The sequence below is a fragment of the Rhinoderma darwinii genome, chromosome 11 (assembly GCF_050947455.1).
Source record: "Rhinoderma darwinii isolate aRhiDar2 chromosome 11, aRhiDar2.hap1, whole genome shotgun sequence".
In the NCBI taxonomy this organism is placed as follows: domain Eukaryota; kingdom Metazoa; phylum Chordata; class Amphibia; order Anura; family Rhinodermatidae; genus Rhinoderma; species Rhinoderma darwinii.
This window is the reverse complement of record NC_134697.1, coordinates 96,071,453-96,097,768: the sequence shown is the minus strand read 5'-3', so window position 1 is coordinate 96,097,768 and position 26,316 is coordinate 96,071,453. Positions and strand designations below refer to the sequence as shown.

The window sequence follows — 26,316 nt, the reverse complement described above, 5'->3', positions numbered from 1 at the left end:
CCTCTGTTCATTCACTTGGTATTTTGTTAATTGATAAAAAATAATAATAACACTTCTATTTTTTTTTTAATTCTTACTTTACAGTATTCTTCCACAACTGTCTAAAACTTTTACATATATATATATGAGATAGATAGAAAGAAAGATATACATATATGAGATAGATAGATAGATAGATAGATAGATAGATAGATAGATAGATAGATAGATAGATAGATAGATAGATAGATAGATAGATAGATAGATAGATAGATAGATAGAGAGAGAGAGAGAGAGAGAGAGAGAGAGAGAGAGATAGATAGATAGATAGATAGATAGATAGATAGATAGATAGATAGATAGATAGATAGATAGATATGAGGCATTCTTATGCCAATTTTAGCTTGATGCCTACTAGTAAAATGCCAAATCCTAGTGAACTGATAGGCCGCATTCTCAGATATTGTTCTATATATATTTTTGGGAAATGATTCAAAATGATCGGCTTCATCTCAATTTCGAGAACATTCTTTGAAATACTTAATGTCACTATGACAATGGTCTAGCTTTGACTTCTTGGAACACATATGGTGTTGGTGGAACGTTTGCTGATGGAAATGGTTGAGCAAATCCTGGAAATGTGGCAGCAGAACTTATGGAAACCGGAACACCATTTTGGATCACAAAGACCTACAACCAGAGACAACAGAGTACAGTAAAGCATGAGTCAAGTGCAGTAAACAAGTAACAGACATCTGCCACACATTTTGAGACCGGTATTGCTTTCCTTCTTGACGGATGACTTTCTGGAAGGCTTACTTTCGAAGCTCTGTGACAAAAAATTGGAGCAATGTCTACTACCGTGTCCCTGGTCCTTTTATCTATCTCTGTTGTATGTTCTTCTACTATCTTCTGCACTGGAAGACCTAATGCCGTTTTCAACCCTACCCAACTCACAATTGTGAGCTGAATCCAAACTGTCATGACTGTACTGGGTAGCTGGTCTTTTTGTACTTTTTTCCTGTGGCTTACATAGTTACATAGTTAGTACGGCTGAAAAAAGACACATGTCCATCAAGTTCCACCAAGGGACGGGAAAGGGGAAGTAAAAAATTTCTACACATAGGAGCTAATATTCTTTTGTTCTAGGAAATGATCTTTGCCTTTTTGCAGCATCTACTGTCCCTGCTGTGACGGCTCCTGCGGTGACTATTCCATAGATTCACAGTTCTCACAGTAAAGAAGACTTGTCGCCTCCGCAGGTTGAACCTTTTTTTTTCCAGACGGAGGGAGCGCCCCTTGTATTTTGAGGGGGTTTTACATGGAACAGGATTTCACCATATTTTTTGTATGTGCCATTAATATATTTATATAAATGAATCATGTCCCCCCTTAGTCGTCTTTTTTCAAGGCTAAATAGGTTTAGTTCTTTTAATCTTTCCTCATAACTTAGATTCTCCGCGCCCCTTATTAGCTTCGTTGCTCTTCTTTGTATTTTTCCTCCTTTCTATGAACTGTCGCCCAGAACTGAACTGAAAGCAATCCTTTTGCTTCTGATCTGGTCTGGTATGGTCGTTACATTGATGATATGATCATTATCTGGTCCTCAGATGTGGCGACCATACCAGACTTCATCAACTACATAAATAATAATCCATTTGGTTTGACATTCACCTATGCTTATGATTGTCAAAAAATTACGTTCCTGGATCTCACTCTAAGTGGTATTTCCAGCCTAGAGACTGTTCAGACTGGCACCTATCGCAAGCCTACTGCTGGTAATGCAATTTTGCATGGCAAGTCCTGCCGCCCGGAGCACACCATCAAGGGTGTTCCGGTTGGAGAAATTTTACGAGCTAAAAGAAACTGCTCGTCTGAACAGGTGTATAAGGAAGAAACAAATAAAATTTGTAATTGTTTAAAAAAATCGAGGTTATCCTCAATGGATTCTGGATAGGGCTATTAATTTGGGTGAGGACAGAAAACTTTGTGATTTACTGCAAATAAAGCATACACATAAAAAGAACAAAAATGTATCTCTTGCGTTTGTTACATCGTACAGCAAAGAATATCATACGATATGATCTATAGTGTCCAAATATTTATCAGTCCTCTTTCAAGATGAGGGCTTACGCCAGATATTAGAGCCAGGTTGTACATTTTCCTCTCGGAGAGCGCCTACTTTGGGTTCTATGCTTTCACCTAGTTTAGCGCAATTTTCATCCAAACAGAATTCATGGCTGTCGTCAAAAGGTTTTTATCCTTGTGAAGCAAATATATGTATGTGTTGCAATTATGCACACCAAACTAAAGAAGTTATCTCAGCCATTGATGGATCTATACATAAAATTAAACAGTTCATCAATTGCAACACACGACATGTAGTCTACCAAATAAATTGTACTCTTTGTAATTTATCTTATGTTGGGTGCACTAGTCGCTCCCTTAAGGTTAGAATTAGAGAACATCTCAATGGAGCCTCTAATCCTGGAGTTAGAAATCCTTCCAATGCATCCAAACATTTTAGTCTTATGCACCAAGGCGATACCAGTAATTTTGCTTTTTCAGGAATTGAAAGAGTTAATAGACCAGTGCGAGGTGGTGATCATAGGAGAGCACTTTTGAATCGTGAGGGTTACTGGATTCTCATGTTGAACACTATAGTCCCCAATGGTTTAAATGTGAGAAATGATCTTATTCTGAACTACCAATATTTTATATATTTTGCACATTTTGTATTTTTGTATTTTTGTGTTTGGCTTGAGATTTTATAGTTGCATTTTATACAATTTTGTATGTTTCACATGTCATCCACTTCTGTGATAAAGCATACACCTGATCAAAGTGGGTGTTTTTTGTCTTGGCTGCTATTTTAGCCAGACATTCTCATTCCTTCCCCTATCTATCAGTAATGGCTCTTGAGAGCAAGAAACGCGTCAGAGGGAACGTATGTTTTATGTTTCTTGTCCACTGTTTGCTGTTCAGTCTTCCGCTGGCTATCTATTTTAACCAATAAAGAGGATTTTTTCATGATCCACAAGGAGTGCTGAACCTTTTCCTTCTGGATATTCTAGATGAGGCCTCACTAATGCTTTGTAAAGTGGTAATATTACATCCCTGTCCCGCGAGTCCAGGCCTCTTATAATACATGACAATATCCTGCTGGCCTTTGAAGCAGATGATTGACATTGTATGCTGTTATTTAGTTTATGACTTACAAGTACACCCAGATCCTTCTGAACAAGTGACTCCTCCAGTGTAGCGCCCCCTAGGACATATGATGCTGCAGATTATTACACCCAGATCCTTCTCAACAAGTGACTCCCCCAGTGTAGCTCCCCCTAGGACATATGATGCTGCAGATTATTACACCCAGTTCCTTCTCATCAAGTGACTCCCCCAGTGTTTCTCCCCCTAGGACATATGATGCCTGCAGATTATTACACCCAGATCCTTCTCAACAAGTGACTCCTCCAGTGTAGCTCCCCCTAGGACATATGATGCTGCAGATTATTACACCCAGATCGTTCTCAACAAGTGACTCCCCCAGTGTTGCTCCCCCTAGGACATATGATGCTGCAGATTATTACACCCAGATTCTTCTCTACAAGTGACTCCCCCAGTGTAGCTCCCCTAGGACATATGATGCTGCAGATTATTACACCCAGATCCTTCTCTACAAGTGACTCCCCCAGTGTAGGAATCATTGACCACAACTCTCTGGATACGGTCCTTGAGCCAATTCTCAATCCAATTACAAACTATACTTTCTAAACCTATAGTCCTTAATTTACCCATTAGACGTCTATGAGGGACAGTGTCAAATGCCTTTGCAAAGTCTAAAAACACTATATCCACAGCGGCCCCTCTGTCTAGGCTTCTGCTCACCTCTTCATAAAAACACTATATCCACAGCGGCCCCTCTGTCTAGGCTTCTGCTCACCTCTTCATAAAAACACTATATCCACAGCGGCCCCTCTGTCTAGGCTTCTGCTCACCTCTTCATAAAAAAAAAATCAGGTTGGTGTGACAGCTTCTGTCCTTAGTAAAACCTTGCTGGCTGTCACTTATAATACTATTTTTTGTCACATAATCCTGCATATAGTCCCTCAATAGCCCCTCAAACATTTTCCCCACGATGGATGTTAAGCTTACTGGTCTATAATTACCGGGGAAGATCTAGAACCCTTTTTTAAAATAGGCACCACATTTGCCCTGCGCCAGTCCCTTGGCACTATACCAGTTACTAGAAAATCTCTAAATATTATGAAGAGGGGGACAGAAATAACTGAACTAGGCTCCTTAAGAACTCTAGGGTGTAACCCATCTGGTCCCGGGGCCTTGTGTACATTTATTTAATTTAGCTTGCACCATATCTACATTCATCCAATTCAGTATATCAACTGATATATTAAAAGCACTGGCACCGGCTACATCAGCTGCTCTCTCGTCTGTTGTATATACAGAGCGGAAGAACCCATTTAGTAACTCTGCCTTCTCTTGATCCCCTGTGACCAACTCCCCATTACCACTATCTAGGGGTCCTACATGTTCAGACCATGGCTTCTTTGCATTTACAGTACATACATGAAGAATTTTTTGGGAATTGTTTTACTATCCTTGGCCACCTGCCTTTCATTTTCTATTTTTGCTGATTATATTACATTTTTACAGATTTATTAAGTTCTTTATATTTTACAAAGGCTACAGCTGTACCCTCAGATTTGTATTTTTCAAATGCCCTGTTTTTGTCATGTATTGCCCTTTTTACAGAAGGTGTAAGCCATGTGGGGCTTAATTTTAGTCGTTTATACTTGTTACCTATAGGAATAAATTTTGCACTATAATTACCCAAAGTAAATTTGAAAATCTCCCATTTATCATTTGTCCCATTATTTGACATTAGTTCTTCCCAGTCTATATCCTGAATTGCACCCCTCATCCTGGGAAAATTGGCCTTCTTAAAATTAAGTGTTTTTGCCCTCCCAGCCTGTGTTTGTTTTTTACAGTATAGGTAAAATGTAACTATATAATGATCACTGTTACCGAGGTTTTCACGAACATTGACGTTCCCAACAAACTCTGCATTATTGGAAATGACCAGAACCAACAGTGCTTCACCTCTAGTCGGGTCTTCCACAAACTGGCCTATAACATTATCCTGCAACAGGTTGAGGAAATGTCTCCCCTTTGCAGTTGAAGCTGAACCATGACACCAATTAATATCCCGGTAATTAAAATCTCCCATTATCACTACTGTACCCGCCTGTGCAGCGCGCTCCATCTGTTTATATAGCTGAACTTCCATCTCCTCAGTTATATTGGGGGGGTCTATAGATTACACCAAAAGTAATTTTTTCAGTGTTTACCTCCCTTTCTAGTTCCACCCACAAAGTTTCAACCTCCTCACAATCTTCACCCTCTAATGTCTCATTCACACTCACCTTCATATCACTTCTCACATACAGACATACACCACCGTCTTCATATCACTTCTCACATACAGACACACACCACCACCTTCATATCACTTCTCACATACAGACATACACCACCGCCTTCACATCACTTCTCACATACTGTATCGTCCGTGGCTGCGGGCTGTCAGCTCCAACCTTCCCCTGACAGCCGCAGCCACAAGTCGGCAAGCGCTGGCCCTAGCCTCCTCCTCAGGAGACGCCAGCGCTCGCATCCACTCACTTCTGCCGGATCCCGCGAAACCCACGCGTTTCTTTGCCACTTCTTAATCGCTATGACGGAGATGCAAGTACCTGTCGTGGTTTTCTTAATCAATGCCAGATCCACTTCAGCTTGTATGCTAGGACATTTTCGTCTGATGGTGCCAGGGTCGCTTTCATCATTTCACTCCTCATCGGAAAGGCTCTTGCATGGGCGAACCCTATCTGGGAGAGACAAGGACCAGAGACTCGTGACTTCCCTGCCTTCCTCCGGACTTTTCCCATGGTGTTTGAGGAGAGGATCTTCAGTGGGGTCCAGAGTGTCAAGGTTGTTGCCTGGTGTGGATTAGTTCGGCTCAGCCTTCGCTGCCTCGGTCATTGGCAGGATTGTCGGGTAATTATGCTGCCTTCTCGGACGTCTTCAGCAAGAGGGAGGCGGAGACATTGCCTCCACATCGGGCATATGACTGCCCTATTGAACTGATACCTGGTACATCCCTTCCCCGTGGTAGGCTATATCCTCTCTCCTTGCCAGAGACTCTGTCCATGTCCTATGTAAAAGAGAACTTAGAAAGGGGCTTCATACGAAAGTCTTCCTCCCCAGCAGGGGCCGGGTTCTTCTTCGTCAAAAAGAAAGATAGTTCTCTTCATCCTTGCATCGACTACCGTGGTCTTAACCAGATCACGGTGAAGAATAAATATCCGTTGCCACTGATCTCCGAACTATTTGATCGTATACGTGGTGCAAAGATTTTTTCTAAACTAGACCTGCGTGGGGCTTACAACCTAATCCGGATTCACCAGGGCGATGAATAGAAGACTGCATTTAACACCCGTGATGGACACTATGAGTATCTAGTAATGCCCTTCGGCCTGTGTAATGCTCCCGCGGTCTTCCAGGAGTTTGTGAATGACATTTTCCGTGACCTCCACTATGTTTGTGTTGTAGTCTACCTTGATGACATCTTGATTTTTTCTCCAGATCCTATGATGCACCAGAGACATGTCCGTCAGGTTCTGCTGCAGTTAAGGGAGAATCATGTATACACCAAGTTGGAGAAGTGCTCTACCCTTCCTGGGCTACATCATCTCGAATCGAAGTCTCGAGATGGACCCTAAGAAGGTAAAGTCTGTCCTGGAGTGGCCACGTCCTCAAGGCTTGAGGACCATACAGCGCTTTCTGGGATTTGCTAACTTTTACAGGCAGTTTATTCCGAACTTCTCCCATCTCTAACCTTACTAAGAAGGGTATGAACGCCAAGGTGTGGACTCCCGAGGCAGAGTCCGCATTCAATAGCCTGAAGAGTTCCTTCACGTCAGCCTCTATCCTCCATCATCCGGATGTCTCTCTGCAGTTCTCGTTGGAGGTGGACGCATCTGTCTGTCTGGGTGGTGGTGGACCGATTTTCGAAGATGGCCCACTTCGTTCCTCTGACCGGTCTTCCTTCTGCTCCTCAGTTGGCCAAGTTATTAATCCAACACATCTTCCGCCTGCACGGCTTGCCGCAGCATATTGTGTCTGATTGGGGGGTTCAGTTTACCTCAAGGTTCTGGAGAGCCCTCTGCGGACTTCTTGGCGTGAAGTTGGACTTTTCTTCTGCCTACCATCCTCAGTCTAATGGTCAGGTCATGAGGATCAACCAGATTTTGAAGAACTACCTACGCCACTTCATCTCCAAACAGCATGATGACTGGGTGCAGCTGCTCCCATGGGTGGAGTTCTCCTACAATAATCACACCAGTGAGTCTACTAGGAATACACCGTTCTGCATTGTCTACGGCCAGCACCCACGAATTCCTCTTCCGGTGCCTGATACTTCTGAAGTACCTGCAGCTGACTCCACGTTTAGAGACTTTTTGCAAATCTGGCAGCAGACACGATCCTCCATCCTAATGGCAGTGGACCGCATGAAACGGAAGGCTAACACAAGGAGAAGAGAGCCTCCTCGGTTTCTTCCTGGCACTAAGGTCTGGGTGTCGTCTAGGAATATCCGACTGAGGGTGCCATCATGTAAATTTGCCAATAGGCTCCTCGGACCATTCGAAGTTCTGCAACAGATCAACCCTGTCGCCTACAAGCTTCGGCTGCCTCCTACCCTCAGGATTCCCAAATCCTTCCATGTCTCCCTCCTGAAACCAGTGATCCTGAACCGATATTCCAAGACTCCCAGCCCGGCGGTTTCCTCCAACAGCCCTTTGGACATCTTTGAGGTCAAGGAGTTCTTGGACACCAATAGAGTGAGAGGAAAGGCTTTTTATTTGGTGGATTGGAGGGGGTTCAGCCCTGAAGAGAGGTCCTGGGAGCCAGATGAGAACCTACTCTTCTGAAGAATTTTCTCTCTCGCACTGGTCCGAAGAAGAGGGGGCGTAAGAGGGGGGATACTGTAATGTCCGTGGCTCGCGTCCACTCACCTCTGCCGGATCCCTTAGGGTGCGCGCGCACGCTCATGCCCGCTCTTAAAGGGGCAGCGTGCGCACCGGACCGGATGGACAAACTTTGACCCGTGAGTACCCTGGACTATGGGAGAGGTCCAGCCCCCTAGTTCTAGGCCTGAGCATTGTTGTGTATCCCTGAGGCTGGGTTCACACGACCTATTTTCAGGCGTAAACGAGGCGTATTATGCCTCGATTTACACCTGAAAATAGGGCTACAATACATCGGCAAACATCTGCCCATTCATTTGAATGGGTTTGCCGACGTACTGTGCAGACAACCTGTCATTTACGCGTCGTCGTTTGACAGCTGTCAAACGACGACGCGTAAAATTACTGCCTCATCAAAAGAAGTGCAGGACACTTCTTTCAGACGTAATTTGAGCCGTTCTTCATTGAACTCAATGAAGCACAGCTCAAAATTTACGGCTGTCAGAGAAGCCTCGCAAAATGGCAGGAGGAGCATTTACGTCTAAAACGAGGCAGCTGTTTTCTCCTGAAAACAGTCTGTCATTTCAGACGTAAAAGCCTGCTACCGTGTGAACATACCCTTAGTCTGTCTATGCAAATGGTTCCCTAGTGTTTTCTACTCCCAGTGTTCCTGTTCCCATTCCTGTACCTGTATCCCGATCTAGTGCCGTGCTTCCTACTGTCGTGCTGTGCTGGATACCACGCTTGCCTGCTTCTCCACGCCTGATGTCCACCCGCTGCCTAGTTCCTGCCAAGCTACTGTCCGTGCTGCCACAGGTACCCTATATACCATAGACTGTGACCTGCATCCTTTTGGCCAGCAACCCAACCGCCAAGGCGGTACAGCCCAGTGGGTCCACAGACCCTTCGTGACACATACATACATATACCACCACCTTCATATCACTTCTCACATACAGACATACACCACCACCTTCATATCACTTCTCACATACAGACATACACCACCACCTTCAATTCACTTCTCACATACAGACATACACCACCACCTTCATATCACTTCTCACATACGGACATACACCACCACCTTCATATCACTTCTCACATACAGACATACACCATCGCCTTCATATCACTTCTCACATACGGACATACACCACCACCTTCATATCACTTCTCACATACAGTCATACACCACTGCCTTCATGTGATGGTGCATTATGTGTGGTTTATTGTGAGTCCTCAGTAGAGAGGGATGACTCTCTAATCAAGTACCACAGGTCGTGTCTCCAGCCTATGGACAATTAGACGAGTCAGAGGTGAAGTCCACAAGACATAAAGTGTTGTTATTGTCCAGTCCCAACAGGGGGTCATCAGGAGGCACCACAGTTATATTCAGCTCAGGTGCAGACCAGCAAACAAAGGTGATCCAATTATCTCCCCCATTGTGTCCTCATCCCGGCTGTGGCAATACACATGATAGCAGAAAGGACCACAACTCACCTACAGACAGTGTATGACTACAAACTAAAGTCATTATAATGATGGTGACTAATTACCGAAAAATATGTTCCTCCCCCTGAGGGGTATGTAAGGGCTTGTCCTGGGGAGGATGAAGAGATCTCCTGGATGTAGACTTTACTGAGAACTGAAGCTGAGGCCAGCGCTCTGAAGATGTTCCTGGGATTACCTTGTTTTGTGGACTGTGTGTTGTTCCTGCATTGAACGCGACTTGTTCTGTCAGCATTGGATACAATAAACCCTGTTGGAGTTTCCCTGTCGTCACTGGCTCTTTTGATCGTGTATTAACGTAATGAACCCCATGACAACTGGTATCAGAAGTGGGATCAACAGAGTACAGGAGAGATGGACAGAGGTCTGCACACTAGGATGTCTATCGTGAGGAGAGCAATTGTGTTTTACCAGGAGGCAATGGACTGTCTCGGACCAAAGTTTACAGAAGACATTGAATGCTGGGCTTGGGATAAGGCTATGACTATGGCAAGGAAAGAACAAGTCTGTGTGCGAGCTCGGGAGTTGTACCCGGAGACCATGGATGATCTGGGATGTTTGGCCTCCAAGGATGATAAGTTCTGGGACTGGGACTGGAATTGGTGTCTGGCAACAGCGGAGCGAGAGGTGCCGCAAACATGGTGTGTACGGCCAGCACAGTGTTATAAGGAATGTGCTGCTGCTCCAGGCTCTGATCGCTACAGATCTCCAGAGAAAACTACAGAGTGTCCTGAGGTGAGTGATGTGCAGTCTGTGGGCAGCTTATACCATAAGACATGGGAGCACCAATAAGAAGGAAAAGATTCTGAACTTAATTCAGGACCAGAAGGAATGCATACAGAGGATGTCTATATATCTACAGAAATAAATCCTGTGGATGATGAAGATACAGGAGATATAAGTAGCGCTGGTGTGGATGATGAAGACACACGAGATGTAACTAGCCCTAGCCCTCCTGAAACCTTTAGCACTAAGATCACCAGTGCCAGTTCTGAAAGTCCAACTGAGGTTAAATCACACAAAACAGACCCACTAGTGAGTAATGATGTTTGTGCTTCTCCTGGCGATGTGTTTCCATCGTCCCCTTCACCCCAGGATTTCCAAGAGGTTGAGGAACCAAACTGTATTGTTACCTTGAGGTCTGATTTGTCTTTGTCCAATGATGTTGTGGATGTTACAGTCAGTATGGACTCTCCAGGCGCACAGTCTTCCAACATGGATGAGGATGGCACTGGAGTGCCAGCAAGTTCTAAGGTGGAAGAAGGAGCGTTGGAGGAGCAGGTCTGCGAAGGGCAACAAGACACTGGTCCCAACAGCATTGGTGACCTTTATGATGGTGAGACTTCAGACCCTTTTCAAATATGGCCATGGCCCTTGTTTTCTCAAACCGATTGGACTGCTATCTCCCCATCTTTTGAGACCAAGCTCTCAGGAGTCGCTACAGTTCTGAACAGTGACTGTGTTTTCTGGTGTGATCTTTGCCTGGGTGGTGGGTCGGATAGTGGGCCAGCATTACCCAATGTGTTGTGGTGGGATGCAGTGGGGAGGAGGATGTCTGGATGGTCCATGTAGAGTCTGCGGAGACCTGTAAACTGGATAAAAGGTACCAAGAAACCTCCAGATCCCAGAGACTCCATTTCACGGGCTGGTCTGTCCTGGAGGCCACCGGATCAGCTCTTCCAAAATGAACAGATGACGTGGAACTTTTGTGGAAGTGTCTTGAACTTTGTGGTTGTGTTTCCAGACATTGCTCTTAGCCCCGGATGTACATGTGGACTGTTCTTATTGAATTGTAATATGTGGCTTATGAGTGAGGTTGCCAGCGGCCTGTGTAGGCCACATGGCCAGCTCACTTATTATATGAGGGGAGAGGTTGTGATGGTGCATTATGTGTGGTTTATTGTGAGTCCTCAGCAGAGAGGGATGACTCTCTAATCAAGTACCACAGGTCGTGTCTCCAGCCTATGGACAATTAGATGAGTCAGAGGTGACGTTCACAAGACATAAAGTGTTGTCATTGTCCAGTCCCCAGAGGGGGTCATCAGGAGGCACCACAGTTATATTCAGCTCAGGTGCAGACCAGCAAACAAAGGTAATCCAATTATCTCCCCCATTGTGTCCTCATCCCAGCTGTGGCAATACACATGATAGCACAAAGGACCACAACTCACCTACAGACAGTGTATGACTACAAACTAAAGTCATTATAATGATGGTGACTAATAACTGAAAAAGATGTTCCTCCCCCAGAGGGGTATGTAAGGGCTTGTCCTGGGGAGGATGAAGAGATCTCCTGGATGTAGACTTTACTGAGAACTGAAGCTGAGGGCAGCGCTCTGAAGATGTTCCTGGGATTACCTTATTTTTTGGACTGTGTGTTGTTCCTGCATTGAACGCGACTTGTTCTTTCAGCATTGGATACAATAAACCCTGTTGGAGTTGCCCTGTCGTCACTGGCTCTGTTGATCGTGTATTAACGTAATTAAACCCCATGACACTTCATATCACTTCTCACATATAGACATACACCACCACCTTCATATCACTTCTCACATACAGACATACACCACCACCTTCAATTCACTTCTCACATACAGACATACACCACCACCTTCATATCACTTCTCACATACGGACATACACCACCACCTTCATATCACTTCTCACATACAGACATACACCATCGCCTTCATATCACTTCTCACATACGGACATACACCACCACCTTCATATCACTTCTCACATACGGACATACATCACCTTCATATCACTTCTCACATAGACATACACCACCGCCTTCATATCACTTCTCACATACGGACATACATCACCTTCATATCACTTCTTACATACAGACATACACCATCACCTTCATATTACTTCTCACATACAGACATACACCACCACCTTCATATCACTTCTCACATACAGACATGATTATTTGGGCATTTTTATTTACACTGCTGTTTTGTAACAAAAGGATCTCCTTATCTTGTTGCCTGGTCCTCTCCCCACAGTCTATTTCTCCCCCCACCAATAAAGTCTGACCACTCTCTAACCTAACTACCCCTTTATTTTCTACATTGACTTCCCTCCTCAGCCCTAGTTTAAATAATCCCCCCCAGCACAGCGGACCGCCTTCCATTTAGGTGCAAATCATCTGCAGAATACAGTTTGTACCCCAATGAAAAGTCAGCGATTAGACCTTATTGATGATATGTCTTGTGTGTACAATGACAACAAAGATTACGATGGTCTTTAACCCTTTAGTGACCGGCCTATTTTAGACCTTAATGACCAAGCAATTTTTTTTATGTTTTTCCATCGTCTCATTTATAGAGCTATAACTTCTTTATTTTTGCGTTGCCACAGCTGTCTTAAGGTCTTGTTTTTTGCAGGACAAGTTGTAATTTTTATTAGCCCCATTTTGGGGTACATAGAATTTATTGATGAACTTTTATAATTTTTTTTGGGGGGAATAGAAAAAAAACTGCAATTTCGCCACCATTTTTTGCGTCCTAAATCTACGCCGTTTACTGTGCGGTATAAATAACACAATAACTTTATTCAGTGGGTTGTTGCGTTTGCAGCGATACTAAATTTGTAAAGATTTTGTATGTTTTACTACTTTTACACAGTGAAAACACTTTGTTTTCAAAATTATGTGTTTTTGTGTCTCCATATTTGAAGAGCCGTAACTTTTTTATTTTTCCGCCGATGCAGCTGTATGAGGGCTTTTTTTTTGTGGGACGACTTGCAGTTTTTATTGGTAACAGTTTGGAGTAGATGCAACTTTTTGATCACTTTTTATCACATTTTGTTTTAAGGCTGGATTCAAAGAAATCAGCAATTTTTGCATTCTTTTTTATTATTTATTTTTTTTACGACGTTCACCATGCGGGTTAAATGATGTAACAAGTTTATAGTTGGGGTCATTACAGACGCGGCGATACCAAATATGTGTAACTTTTTTACTTTATTTTGTTTTTAAATAATAAAGCAGTTTGTAGGCCAAGGATAGTAAAACAAATCCCAAAAAATTATTCGAATATATAAATGCTAAAAAGCCAAGGTCTGAACATGTAGGACCCCTAGATAGTGGTAATGGGGAGTTGGTCACAGGGGATCAAGAGAAGGCAGAGTTACTAAATGGGTTCTTCAGCTCTATATACAACACAAGAAAGAGCAGCTGATGTAGCCGCTGCCAGTGCTCTTAATATATCAGTTGATATACTGAATTGGATGAATATAGATATGGTGCAAGCTAAATTAAATTAAATAAATGTACACAAGGCCCCGGGACCAGATGGGTTACACCCTAGAATTCTTAAAGAGCTTAGTTCAGTTATTTCTGTCCCCCTTTTCATAATATTCAGAGAATCTCTAGTGACTGGTATAGTGCCAAGGGACTGGCGCAGGACAAATGTGGTGCCTATTTTCAAAAAGGGCTCTAGGTCTTCCCCGGGTAATTATAGACCAGTAAGCTTAACATCCATCATGAGGAAAATGTTTGAGAGGCTATTGAGGGAATATATACAGAATTATGTGACAAAAAATAGTATTATAAGTGACAGTCAGCACGGTTTTACTAAGGACAGAAGTTGTCAAACTAACCTGATCTGCTTTTATAAAGAGGTGAGCAGAAGCCTAGACAGAGGGGCCGCTGTGGATATAGTGTTTATATGAGAGGTGAGGAGAAGCCTAGACAGAGGGATTGCTGTGGATATAGTGTTTATATGAGAGGTTAGGAGAAGCCTAGACAGAGGGGCCGCTGTGGATATAGTGTTTATATGAAGAGGTGAGCAGAAGCCTGGACAGAGGGGCCGCTGTGGATATAGTGTTTATATGAGAGGTGAGCAGATGCCTAGACAGAGGGTCCACTGTGGATATAGTGTTTATATGAGAGATAAGCAGAAGCCTAGACAGAGGAGCCGCTGTGGATATAGTGTTTATATGAGGGGTGAGCAGAAGCCTAGACAGAGGGGCCGCTGTGGATATAGTGTTTATATGAGAGGTTAGGAGAAGCCTAGACAGAGGGGCCGCTGTGGATATAGTGTTTATATGAAGAGGTGAGCAGAAGCCTAGACAGAGGGGCCGCTGTGGATATAGTGTTTATATGAGAGGTGAGCAGATGCCTAGACAGAGGGTCCACTGTGGATATAGTGTTTATATGAGAGATAAGCAGAAGCCTAGACAGAGGAGCCGCTGTGGATATAGTGTTTATATGAGGGGTGAGCAGAAGCCTAGACAGAGGGGCCGCTGTGGATATAGTGTTTATATGAGAGGTGAGCAGAAACCTAGACAGAGGGGCCGCTGTGGATATAGTGTTTTTAGACTTTGCAAATGCATTTGACACTGTCCCTCATAGACATCTAATGGGTAAATTAAATGCGTCAGGAGAAAAAAAGGTTCAACCTGCAGAGGCGACAAGTCTTCTTTACTGTGAGAACTGTGAATCTCTGTAATTCTCACCGCAGGAGCCGTCACAGCAGGGACAGTAGATGGCTTCAAAAAAGGGTTAGATAATTTCCTAGAAAAAAAAGTATTAGCTCCTATGTGTAGAAATTTTTCCCTTCCTTTTTCCCGTCCCTTGGTTGAACTTGATGGACATGTGTCTTTTTTCAGCCGTACTAACTATGTAACTATGTAACTGTGTATGGGTGGGTTTTTCACTTTTTATTAAACTTTTTTATTATTTTTTTACTAGTCCCACTTTGGGACTTCACTATGCGATCCTCCAATCGCATTTATAATACACTGCAATACTTCTGTATATAGCGTATTACTGCCTGTCCGTGTATTATGCCTCTGGCATACACTACAGGCAGACCTGGGGGCCTTTATTAGGACCCCGGTTGCCATCGGAGACACAGACACTCGGTGATCTTATCGCTGGCTGCCGGTGGGATGAGAGGGAGCTCCCTCCCTCCCTCTACAAAACCACTCAGATCCTGCGCCCGCTATTGAGCGCCGCATCTGACGGGTTAAACGGGTGAGATCGATACTGATATCGATCTCACCCGTTAGATCAGGGATGCCCCCTGCTCTCATATACCTCTGGCAGCTGAGTTCAAATATCTTTGAGGGTTTTTAATGAAAGACCTGCTTGGTATCTATATATCAGAATTATATTTGTCTGGATCATAGATAAAAAGATATTTCTTCTACTTAGTGGAACAATCGTGAGTATTATTTTTGATGAATATATTCATGCAGAAATCGTTCTGTTCTGTGATCGAAGCCGAAGGAATTTCCAAATTGTGGTGAAGTTTTTGGTGCATAATCTCCGCTGTGGAAAAACGACTAGAAAAAAAACGTAATACCCCATTCTTCATTGTCATAACGACGCATTCCCCTCTTCTGAGTGCAACCCGGCCTCCTGGGATGATGCTGCAGTCCATGTGACCACTGCAGCCTTTGATTGACTGCAGCAGTCTCATGGGATGAAAAGTCATCCCAAAAGGCCGGACTGCACTCAGAAGAGAGGAATGTGTCCCTGTGACAATGCCCACGGGGTAAGTATTAACTTTTTTATTAATTTTATACCCCCAAAAAAATTGTGTTTTTTCTGATTTGCGATTGTTGTGGCGGAAACACAGTATTTCCGCCACAAACATTGCAACATTTGTGTATTTGTTGCGGGTTTTACCTCCCATTGAATTCAATAGCAACAGAACAGCAGAGATTCCGCAATAACTTGGATAATGGATAACAAGATTGGAGGTTTTCGTCAATGCACAGTTGGCCATATGTATTCCGGCCTGGAGCAGGAGTTCCAGGGTGAATACCTCTGTGGCAGATGTCAGCATGTTGCCCTCCTGGAAGCTCACACTAGAGATCTGGAGGAGCTGAATGCAACATTGAGGGCGATAGACAATCTTGCTGATCACTGAGCACGCACTTAGTGGGGTAGATCTGGATGGGGGGGGACTGGTTTAGGAGGACCAGGCAATTAGCTTGGTTAGTAAAAATGGGGGGAAAAAAGGGTTCCCTGAAAAGGAAGGTCAACCCCGTTTCTGTTATTCAAAGCAAAATTGCCAAGTTGGGTGATGATGCGAGGGTGTCGGTCTCAAAAATGGCCGGTCTAGTGTATCCTGATCTCCCTGGGAGAACAGCCCAGCTAGTAGTCAGGGGGATGGTAATGCTGGTAAGGAAAAACAGTTAATGGTTAAAGGGGATTCTATGATCAGGAAGACAGATAGAATAATTTATCGTCAAGACCACCTCAACCGAATGGTTTGCTGTCTCTTTACTGTCTGGACTGTGGAACAGGATAAGAAGATCAATTTGTTACAAAACAACACTAAAGATAAATGTGTCCAAAAATGTAAAAAAAAATCACATTCCTAAAACGGAATGTAAAAAATTGGAAGGAAATTTAAAGGGGTCTTCATATTAAGAACATTTATGACTTACCCACAGGATAGGTGATAAAGTTAGATCCTCACTGATCCCGACCCTTCCCGTCCCACCTCCCTGTGCACAATAAGAGGGATTTTAAATGGAGTGGCGGTCGCGTATGTGCCCTGCCGCTCCATGTAATGTCCATGGGGCTGACGGAAACAGCCGTATGTTGGATTCAGAAACTCCAGTGATCAGGAGACCTGGAGAGAAGCTCAACAAGTCATACATTGTGGTTTCATATGCCGGCCATTCAAACGATGGCCAACCCTGTAATACCTTGAAGGACTGGGTCCAATAGAGGAAAAGTCTACCTTTCTTGGCTACTCTCCACTCAGTCTATCTTGGTTTGATCTTCTGTAAGTAGACCACATTGTTGAAGAAGACCTGTTATTCCTGAGGTTTTCCTAATTTAATAGGAAATATTCCCTATACCTGAGGGACTATGCAATGGTCTTCATAAAGCAATGTAACCACCTTAGATAATATTTCTATTACAACTGCATTTTATTATGTAATTTTTATATATACGTTGACCTCAAGCCAAGAATATCACCTACAACAGCAGAGGAAAGAATTAATGGCGGAATTCCTAGACTATCCACTGGCCTGGCATGCAGATTTCAGATTGAGCTACATATGAAGGCTAATGGTAATCTAATTTTGGTTTACTCTTCAAGGACCAAGCATGTTTGGAAAAAAAACACCTCCTAGTGAAAGGAGTAGCACTGTGAGGAAAAGAGGTCGAACAGGATAGTATGGAGACATTTTTCGATTTTGCCATCTTTTTAAAAAACATTTGGAATAGGGTTGGGATGTGGCAACCTTGTGTGATGATAAAATACAGTTGTTTTTTTTCAAGAAATCAGACTACAAGTGTTATGAATATCTTTGTTAAATTTACATATCCACTACTGTAAGTATACAAGTATGGTAGTAGGAAAGCGTGGTTGTGATTTTTTGTAGGTCATCCCTTTTACTACAGAAACTGGCCAGGCAATTCGATTATAGTTACGGTTCTGGCTTTAGAGACCCCTGGTGATCGCTGAGATCACCAAGAGAAGCTATGGCTGGCCACATATTTCCCCCTGTAGCGGCCGCTGCTGGGGACATGTGGAATTACATGTCAACCATAATAGCAGCTCCCTGCTCTGGCTCATAGGCAGGAACGGTCTTAATAGGACTATAGGACTCTTTCTTATAAATGACCAGTTTATTAGTACGGAAGGTTTTGTCAATTCCTATCGGATATTCACGACTGTACATTTTATTCAGTGGACTCTCTGTACTCTTACCTGAGGAGTATTTGAAGATTCATTTGATAGAGAACGACATCCAAAAATGGAGATGGACAGGGACACACAGAATATCAACAAATTGATCACAACTAAGATAGCCAGCAATGTATATGCTCCGTTCTGCAAACAAAACCAAAATGAGTCAGTGCCTAAGAGAGATAATTATCAAGGACTTCAGGAGAAAAATGCTGTAATATAACAGACGACATTGGAATTGATGTCTTTATTATATATCATACTGACTGTACATGACTGTATACATGTCTATACCCTACCACAATATCTGTATTATTTTATATTATGTTCATTTATTCACATTAATAATATGTTGTATTATTCTCATTCATAATTCCTTATAGTAAAGGTACCCAGGTACAGAATCACCAATCACACAATCACCAAGCACACAATCACCAAGTACACCATTAGTCATGTACACCAGTAACCATGTACACTAGTAACCAAATACACCAGAAAACAAATACACCAGTAACAAAAAAAAACAGTCAACATGTACACCAGTAACAAAATACACCAGTAATCAAATACAACAGTAACCAAATACACCTGTAACCAAGCACACAATCACCGAGTACACCAATAGAAACTTTAATTTCATGGATTTTTTTTTCAAAAATTCCTTTTACCTACATTTTTAGTCTGTAAATGTAATTAAAACTTACAAGCTGTCCCCGGCATCTGTAGTCATTTCCATAATAGTTTCCACTATAGTAGCACCTAATTATTGCTAGATTAACGATATTTAGGATTACAGCAAAAATGCTGAACAAGGAGCCGATGATGTTTAAGGCGAGGGATCCTCTCACCTGTTGAAATAAACTCTAATTCAATATAAATGCATAATGTAAAATATCTCTCATGGATAAAAACATAAATTTGAACTGTGGTAAGGCACAAGGGCGTACACAGAAATCATAGGATCGAAGAGCAAAGCTTAGGATGGGCCTTTTCCCCACAATAAGCTCCGACAATTGTACAATTTTTTTTTATGTTGATGTTCCCTGTAATTCTACAACAGATGTTTATTGGGGAGATGTGTTAATACTGATGAAGCGTCCATGCCCTGACGATGAAGCTGGCCTAAAGGGGTTTCCGGGCAAAGAACACATTTGGCTAAATTAATACAGACTTCAGTGTCACTTACATACCAAGGGTCGCTTTCACGGTCACGCCATTCCACCCATTTCACCACCAGTCACGTGATGTCCTCAGCCCCACCTGTTCATTGGTGGTCCTCCTCCGCTGCTGTAGATCCTAAACTCACCCAGTAGTCGGTGTGTCATCCAGACATGTGACTCGAATCCATCCTCGGGCTTTTACGGTCCTTCTCCACATCCTTTGAATCTTTACTACGCATGCATAGTGAATTGAAGATGGATCCTGGTGCCGACGCCTCCGAGGATCACAAGGCCTTGCTGTTTTTATGCATCATGCGGAGGAGTAGAGGAAGGGGTTTAGGTGTCACGATGGAGAGGGAGGGATTCGGGCTGGGTGTGATTCGCATGACTCACCCATTTTAGGGGACTCACAAAGATGAACGGAACTCGGTGGTCACGTGACTGGCCATGAAACCAACAGGGCGGAGCATCTGAGTGCCGGAGCCTCCATCTATATGTAAACAACACTCACTTACATATTAAAGAAGCCTAAAAACTCTAGTTTGGACCTTTTACAAGTATATAAGTAGAGGGATTATATAGGGATAATTATGCTCTTCTCGACTCTGAAGCCTCGCTAACTTTACCCGACTTGAATGTCAGACGTAGTGGAACAGTGCTTCATAAATATGGTCCTACGACTGAACATCATATTTTTCAATGTATGTACAACTGGCACAAATATATCAATAAATTTCCTCCATACTTCACTAAATCCCCTGCTTCCCTCTACACAATACATGATAAAACTCGCCGCTTTTAGCCACCACTGGGGGGAGCTCAGTACATATGAATTCATACATAGATCACTAAACTCACTGAAAACTGTAAAAATCTCTATGCACTGGGCTCCCCTTAGTGGTAGCAGGAAAATGCTATGGCTTCATGTCGGAAAGGAGGAGGAGTTCCGCACCAGGGCCCCTTCAAACCTTGGGTCCAATGACAGTGGTGTGGTCGGCCTTGATGGTGAGTACGCCACTGGCAAGGGATTGTTGTCACATAGCTCTGGCTGTTTCCGAAAAAGTGCTTATGTTTCAGGTGAAAAATGTCTTCTTGTTATTGAAGTTTTTTTTTTCATCATAGACATTTATCATATATCAATTGGAACACCCACCACCCCCAAAAATGGAGGTTCTCAATCTACCACTGACATCAGACAGGTGACCTAGCAAGCGGGATCAATGTCCATAATATTGTATCATAATATCTTTGTAAAACCTTTTTAACAAAAAAACTTTTGTCGTAATGTGGCACTCATGGTCGTTTAACAGTGATAACTTTTTTTATTATTTTTGGGCCAACAAAACATTGCGTTGATTTTTTTTGTCACACATAGGGCTGTTTTTTATACCTATATTTGAATTAATATATTTTTTTTTTTTTCATTTTTTGATTTATTAGGGATAAACTGTACAAAATATTTTTTTTTACATTTGGAGTTCTCTATTTTTAAAATTTGTAAATCCACGAATTTTTTTTTTTTTAGTGGAACTAGATGGAAATAATAATTTATGGCGATCATCAGTGGATAAAATGGTCTTTTCTGACGGATGGAAATCTTTTCCATCCATCAGAAATGTATTGGATCTTTCTCTCTAGTTAAAAAACGCTATCGCTATGACTGTAGCGTGTAATGGGTATCGGAGCGTGGAGAGGTGGTCGGTGAATTTTATGCTAATGATCGGGTACAGACATGATAGGGACAGTGTAAAATCTCCAAACTCTATTGATGTTTGTGTGTGGTGCAAGTGCTTTGGGCAACTTATTTGACGCCACGATCCAAACGTTGATAAACATCCGAGTCGTGGAGTCAATAAACAGTCTATTTAGGCGCAGAGAGGATTTTAGGTAAGTTATTGCTCATCTTGTTTCTCAACCATATGTGACAAATAGAGAACAAGTATACTCCATGATTGATAAGCAGGGGTAATAACATAAAATTTTTTGATGCTACCCCTTCCCCTGGAGTCATCTACAGCCATACAGGGAAAGCAGGAGAATCATAGATCTCCCTTCTGTCCCTGCAAACTGCTAGCAGATCCCCAGCTGGACCCCCTCTACTCCTCCAGCCAGACTTAAGTGAGACCTGCAAATATATGCAGATCCCACTTCAACCTGCTATTGAGTTAAAAAAAAAACAAAAAAAACCTAGATCCCAGTTCTAGCTGCAATGGAGCCTCAGCTAGAGCCTTTAGTAGCAGCGACGTATCAGACACGTCCTTGGCTCCTGAAGTGGCTCTCTGCCAGGGTGTATGAGATATGTCCTTGGCAAGGAAAGGTTGTTTAAAATGGTGGCTACCATTCTATGTTTGTGACAGGTAACAAAAAAATAACGCTGTGAATATTACTGAAGAAAAAAATATATATTGGAAATATTCCAGTCTAATATCATCAACTGACCATTAGTTGCCCACAAGAATCAGGAAAATAATGAATAAGCCTAAATTTCTCACAGGGATCCGGTGACATTGGATATTATCAAGTTACTCACCAAGCAGATGTTTGGTTTAGAATGAGCAGCAATGGTCAGAGATCCGGATATGATGTACTGAAAAAAATAAACTTCCAATTAGAATCATACAATACATGTATTAAAGGATCTGAAAATACGGTGTCAGCTCAATAGCACCGGAAAAAGGTGTGAAAAATTATAGTAGAAAAACTTACATCATATTCTACAAAAACTGGCCCCCAATATTTTTAAATTAAGTTCTGAAGTATGTACCATCAATCATCAATAGCCAAAAATGTACAAACAAATACAATCAAGCAATGTTAAAAAATGATAAAGTGTGTTTATAAAAATGTAAAAACATTATTAAAAAATACAAAAAATTATACATGGCATGGCCAGATACCTATGTTCGCCAACTTGTCAGCAAGTGTGTGATTGTATGACTTGGCAAGACTTGTTGATTGTCCGCCCTGTATACAAAAATGGTAAATTACATTACCCAGAAAACCCAATTCCTTCATCCCTTTGCCAAAACTTGGAAATGCCAATAGCTACTCTTCTACCTCAGTCATGGGTACCCATCACTAAGGTGCTCATTATATTATTGAGACTCGGTCTTTTTGGTCAGAGAAAAAATTAACACCGTACTGTATACTGAAAAGTTTTCTGTCTTTTAATAGAGGCCATCTCAATTATTAATCCTTCCCTTTGGACTGCATTTCCATTTTACGTGGAAAAAAAACCATTCACACTGTATGAGATGATGAGCTATCGTAAGGCCTCATGCACATGGTCGCATCATGACTCTATGTTGTATGGATCTGTAATTCAGGATCTGTAGACTACTTATGGGCCCATACTGTACCTCCATGTGTCTCGGAGCCACGTGGCAGTTTTACTTTTTGCTTGAGCCCTAAATTTTTTCTTTGGAAGAAGATCCTCAGAAGCCTAACTAGTAAGTTGAGCTTAGTCTTCAACAAGCTATATTGAAAGGTGGACTCTTCTTCACTTTCATGGAAAATAATGTGACCAACTTGTGGGATCCCAGCTAAAAAAAAAAAAAAGGACTGTGAGGTCTGGTGCCCTTTCCGTATTTGAAGGAGCTAGCACAAAGCTAGAGCTATTTTACGATTCCAGTATGACTAGACCGCTGAAATAAATTGAAGTGATTTTTGGTGGTGGTTCTTGTCCATGTCAGATGTATGTGTGCCCATGAACCCATAATACACACTCGTGGGAGATTCACATTGATGTAACATGTTACAGTATAAAATGTTACTGGTACTTACAAAAATTGACCCCCAAAAATGAATACCACTGAATACAGTTGTGGATATTAGGGTGCAAACCAGAGCAATTCCCAAAGCAATCTCTATGATGGCTGAAACGATCAATACAATCTAAGAAAAGAGAAGGCAAAAAATGAAAAAATGATCACATTTTAGGTAGATACGACAACTTTTTGCATAGGTCAATTATCTGAGTTTTTTTAAAATTAAAAATAAATCAAATGTGACAAATTTAAGTATTAAGAATTGAATTATAAATTAAATTACTGCTTTTGTTGTTACTTACCCCCAAGGCCTTTGGTTTGGCTTTCAGGAATGTTTGGTAAAAAGGCGGCGTTGTCTGTGTATTCGGTGGCGCTACCCCTGCCACACTCCACTGTGGTGCCACAGTAGGGACAACCCACACCTGTGTCGAAGGAGCGGTATTGTATGCAGGGGCCGTTGGAAAGGCGTCTTGTCGGTAGGCTGGAACTGGCATATTCCAATTGGGAACATTAGCGGAAGATTGGCCCTGTAATATCTCGTAGGTATTGGGTGAAATCTCATTGTTTGGTGCAGACATTGTGGGCGCTGGAACGGAAAGTAGAAATATAACGTGAGTCCAGTAACTACTATAGCATCAACTGTAAGTCATTTCCAACTCATAACCTCCTCATGAGAATGTGTAAAGTGTGGGGAATAAATCTCTAAGCTTAAAGGGGGATGTTACTTTACACGCGATTATATTTTGGGCCCAACAGGGCATTGTAGTTATGTTGGGACAAAAATTTGGGCACTGCGCTTTGAAAGGAGTTGTCGAGGGCACAGGGCGGTTTTTCATACTGATGACCAATCCACGGAAAGGTCATCAGTATATGATTGTTTTTTTTTTTTTTTAAAACCTTCAGGTTTGGAATAAAAACACATCTTGTAAATCAATCCACTTACCCTCAGCAGATTTTCGATCAAATATAGTTTTATCCATTTCATCATCAGGTTTTTAATATACACAATGCATGTTAACAAACAATAAACATAACATATATTTCAAAATCTCCACCTTTATACCCTCATTACATGCTTCCACTTCAAAAATGTCCATGTTCCCTCAGCATCAACTTCTCCAAACCTCTTTTGATCCCACCTATATATAGTGTACAATCTATCCAACACCGTCCTCACACATCCTTCCACTGACACATCTTTTCTCTTAAAAACATACAGATTCCTCACATCCCACAAGACTTCCTTAATAATAGCTAACATTATATACATAACCCTCTGATTTTTACCCCCTACCACCCCCACCCCAAACATGATAACCTCAAAGGACAACCTCTTGACTCCCCCCAACTCTTTACATAATGGCCCCAACCTTTTCCAAACCTGCTGCGCTAAATCACAATTCCAAAAAAGGTGCATAACACTCTCTCCCCCCCCCCACACCCCCCTCTTGGACACATTTCACTCCTCCCAATTCCACGCTTCATTCGGAATTCTCTCACCATTAACGCCCCATGCAAACTTTGCCACCCAATCTCTCTCTGTCTATTCGTTATCCCATCCGCCATCACACTCTTCCAGACTTGACTCACGTCTTGACCTCTCACCATATTAATTGGACACTGAGCTTCCTTCTCGCTAATATGCTTCATCACACTTCTCTTATCCTTCAAAATGTCCTTACTCCCACCCTCTAAATCAAGATCTTTTATAAACTTCTCAACAAATAAATACCACTTTGGACTAACAAAAGCACATGGCACTTTCAAATCTCTCTCCAACCACCCTAGTCTGTGCAAAACACACCCACTCAAATATCTCAACATACATGCAAATTTCTTCTCACCTCCCATCATCCTCTTTACAGCAAAAATAATATTAACCCCTAAATACACCTCAATTTTTGGGAAATTCATACCCCCATTCTTCCAATCTTTCATCACAGTCTCTCTCCTCACTCTTTCCATTTTCGTACCCCAAAAAAACACAAACAAAATCCTATTCAATTTCCTCAAAACCATATATCCGGGTGGAAACACGACCGCAATATACAGTAATATTGGCAAAATCACACTTCTAATCACCATCACTTTCCCAACAAAAGACAAATCTCTCAATCTCCAAAAATTTAGCCTTTTTGCCACTCTATTCCCCACATCTGCCCAACTTTCACTTCCATCCAATTCCTCATTAATTTTAACACCCAATATCCGAATCGCACCTTCTACACATTTCACACCCAAATCTTCCCTTGTTCCAACACTTCCAAACCTTTTATACTCACTTTTATCCCAATTCACTCTAAAAGCGGACGCACCACAAAACAAAGAAACCAATAACTTTGCTCTTCTCACAGCAGCATCCGATTCACAAACCCCACAAACATCATCCATATAGGCCAAAACTTTCACTTCCTTCCCATCACTACCTGGGACTCTCACTCCCCTAATACACTTATCCCTTCTTATCAACTGCAACAATGGCTCAATTGCACATATGAACACTATAGGAGACAGGGGACATCCCTGCCTCACCCCTGAACACACTTCCACCTCCTCACTCACCCATCCATTAATCAGAATCTTGCTAAACACCTTCCCATACAACATTCTTACCATGTTCACGAAATCAGCAGGAAACCCCATTCTCACCAAGACTTTAAACAAAAAAACATGAGACAACCTATCAAACGCCTTTTCAAAATCAATAGCCAAAACACTCACTCCTTGCTTCCTCTCCATACTATCCCATAATACATCCCTTAACAAACACAAATTCTCTGCAATCCTCCTCCCAGGCACTCCACACACTTGCTCTTTCCCAATCACCTGTTCAATCACCCCACGCATCCCATTTGCTATCAACTATGAAAACACGTTATAATCAACATTCAACAACGTAATCGGTCTCCAATTCCTCACATCCTTCTTATCCCCTTTCTTATATATCAATACAACCACTCCACTCTTCATACTCTCAAACATCTTCCCATTTCTCCACATAAAACAATACACTTCCACCATATCCTTTATCATCACATCCAACATTCTCCTATAAAACTCAATTGGTAGCCCGTCTTCGCCTGGCGTTTTATTCATCGCCATACTTCCCACAATTCTTTTCACCTCTTCCTCATCACACTCCCTCATCAAACTCTCATATTCCTCCCCCTCCACCTTT

General features: G+C 42.3%; 1 protein-coding gene across 1 annotated transcript; it reads right to left on the bottom strand.

The window, feature by feature from the left end:
- Positions 1–325: 325 nt before the first annotated feature.
- LOC142663083 (uncharacterized) lies at positions 326–25,754 on the bottom strand. Its single transcript, XM_075841384.1, has 8 exons — positions 25,701–25,754; positions 24,659–24,851; positions 23,441–23,724; positions 23,155–23,265; positions 21,902–21,958; positions 18,916–19,059; positions 18,230–18,352; positions 326–669 (listed from the first exon to the last, which is right to left on the bottom strand). Exons 1-8 carry the CDS (start codon positions 25,752–25,754, stop codon positions 529–531), a joined length of 1,107 nt encoding a protein of 368 aa, XP_075697499.1. The 3' UTR covers positions 326–528.
- Between the last annotated feature and the right edge of the window lie 562 nt (positions 25,755–26,316).

What these genes read in the sequence shown, in the direction of transcription:
- LOC142663083 (XM_075841384.1), bottom strand. Translation starts at nt 25,754, where the DNA reads ATGGTAAGAATGTTGTATGGGAAGGTGTTTAGCAAGATTCTGATTAAT. An exon ending in CCAAACCAAAGGCCTTGGGG is followed by an intron (nt 23,266 to 23,440) that starts GTAAGTAACAAC and finishes CTCTTTTCTTAG; the next exon opens with ATTGTATTGATCGTTTCAGC. An exon ending in ATTTTTGGGGGTCAATTTTT is followed by an intron (nt 21,959 to 23,154) that starts GTAAGTACCAGT and finishes TATTTTTTTCAG; the next exon opens with TACATCATATCCGGATCTCT.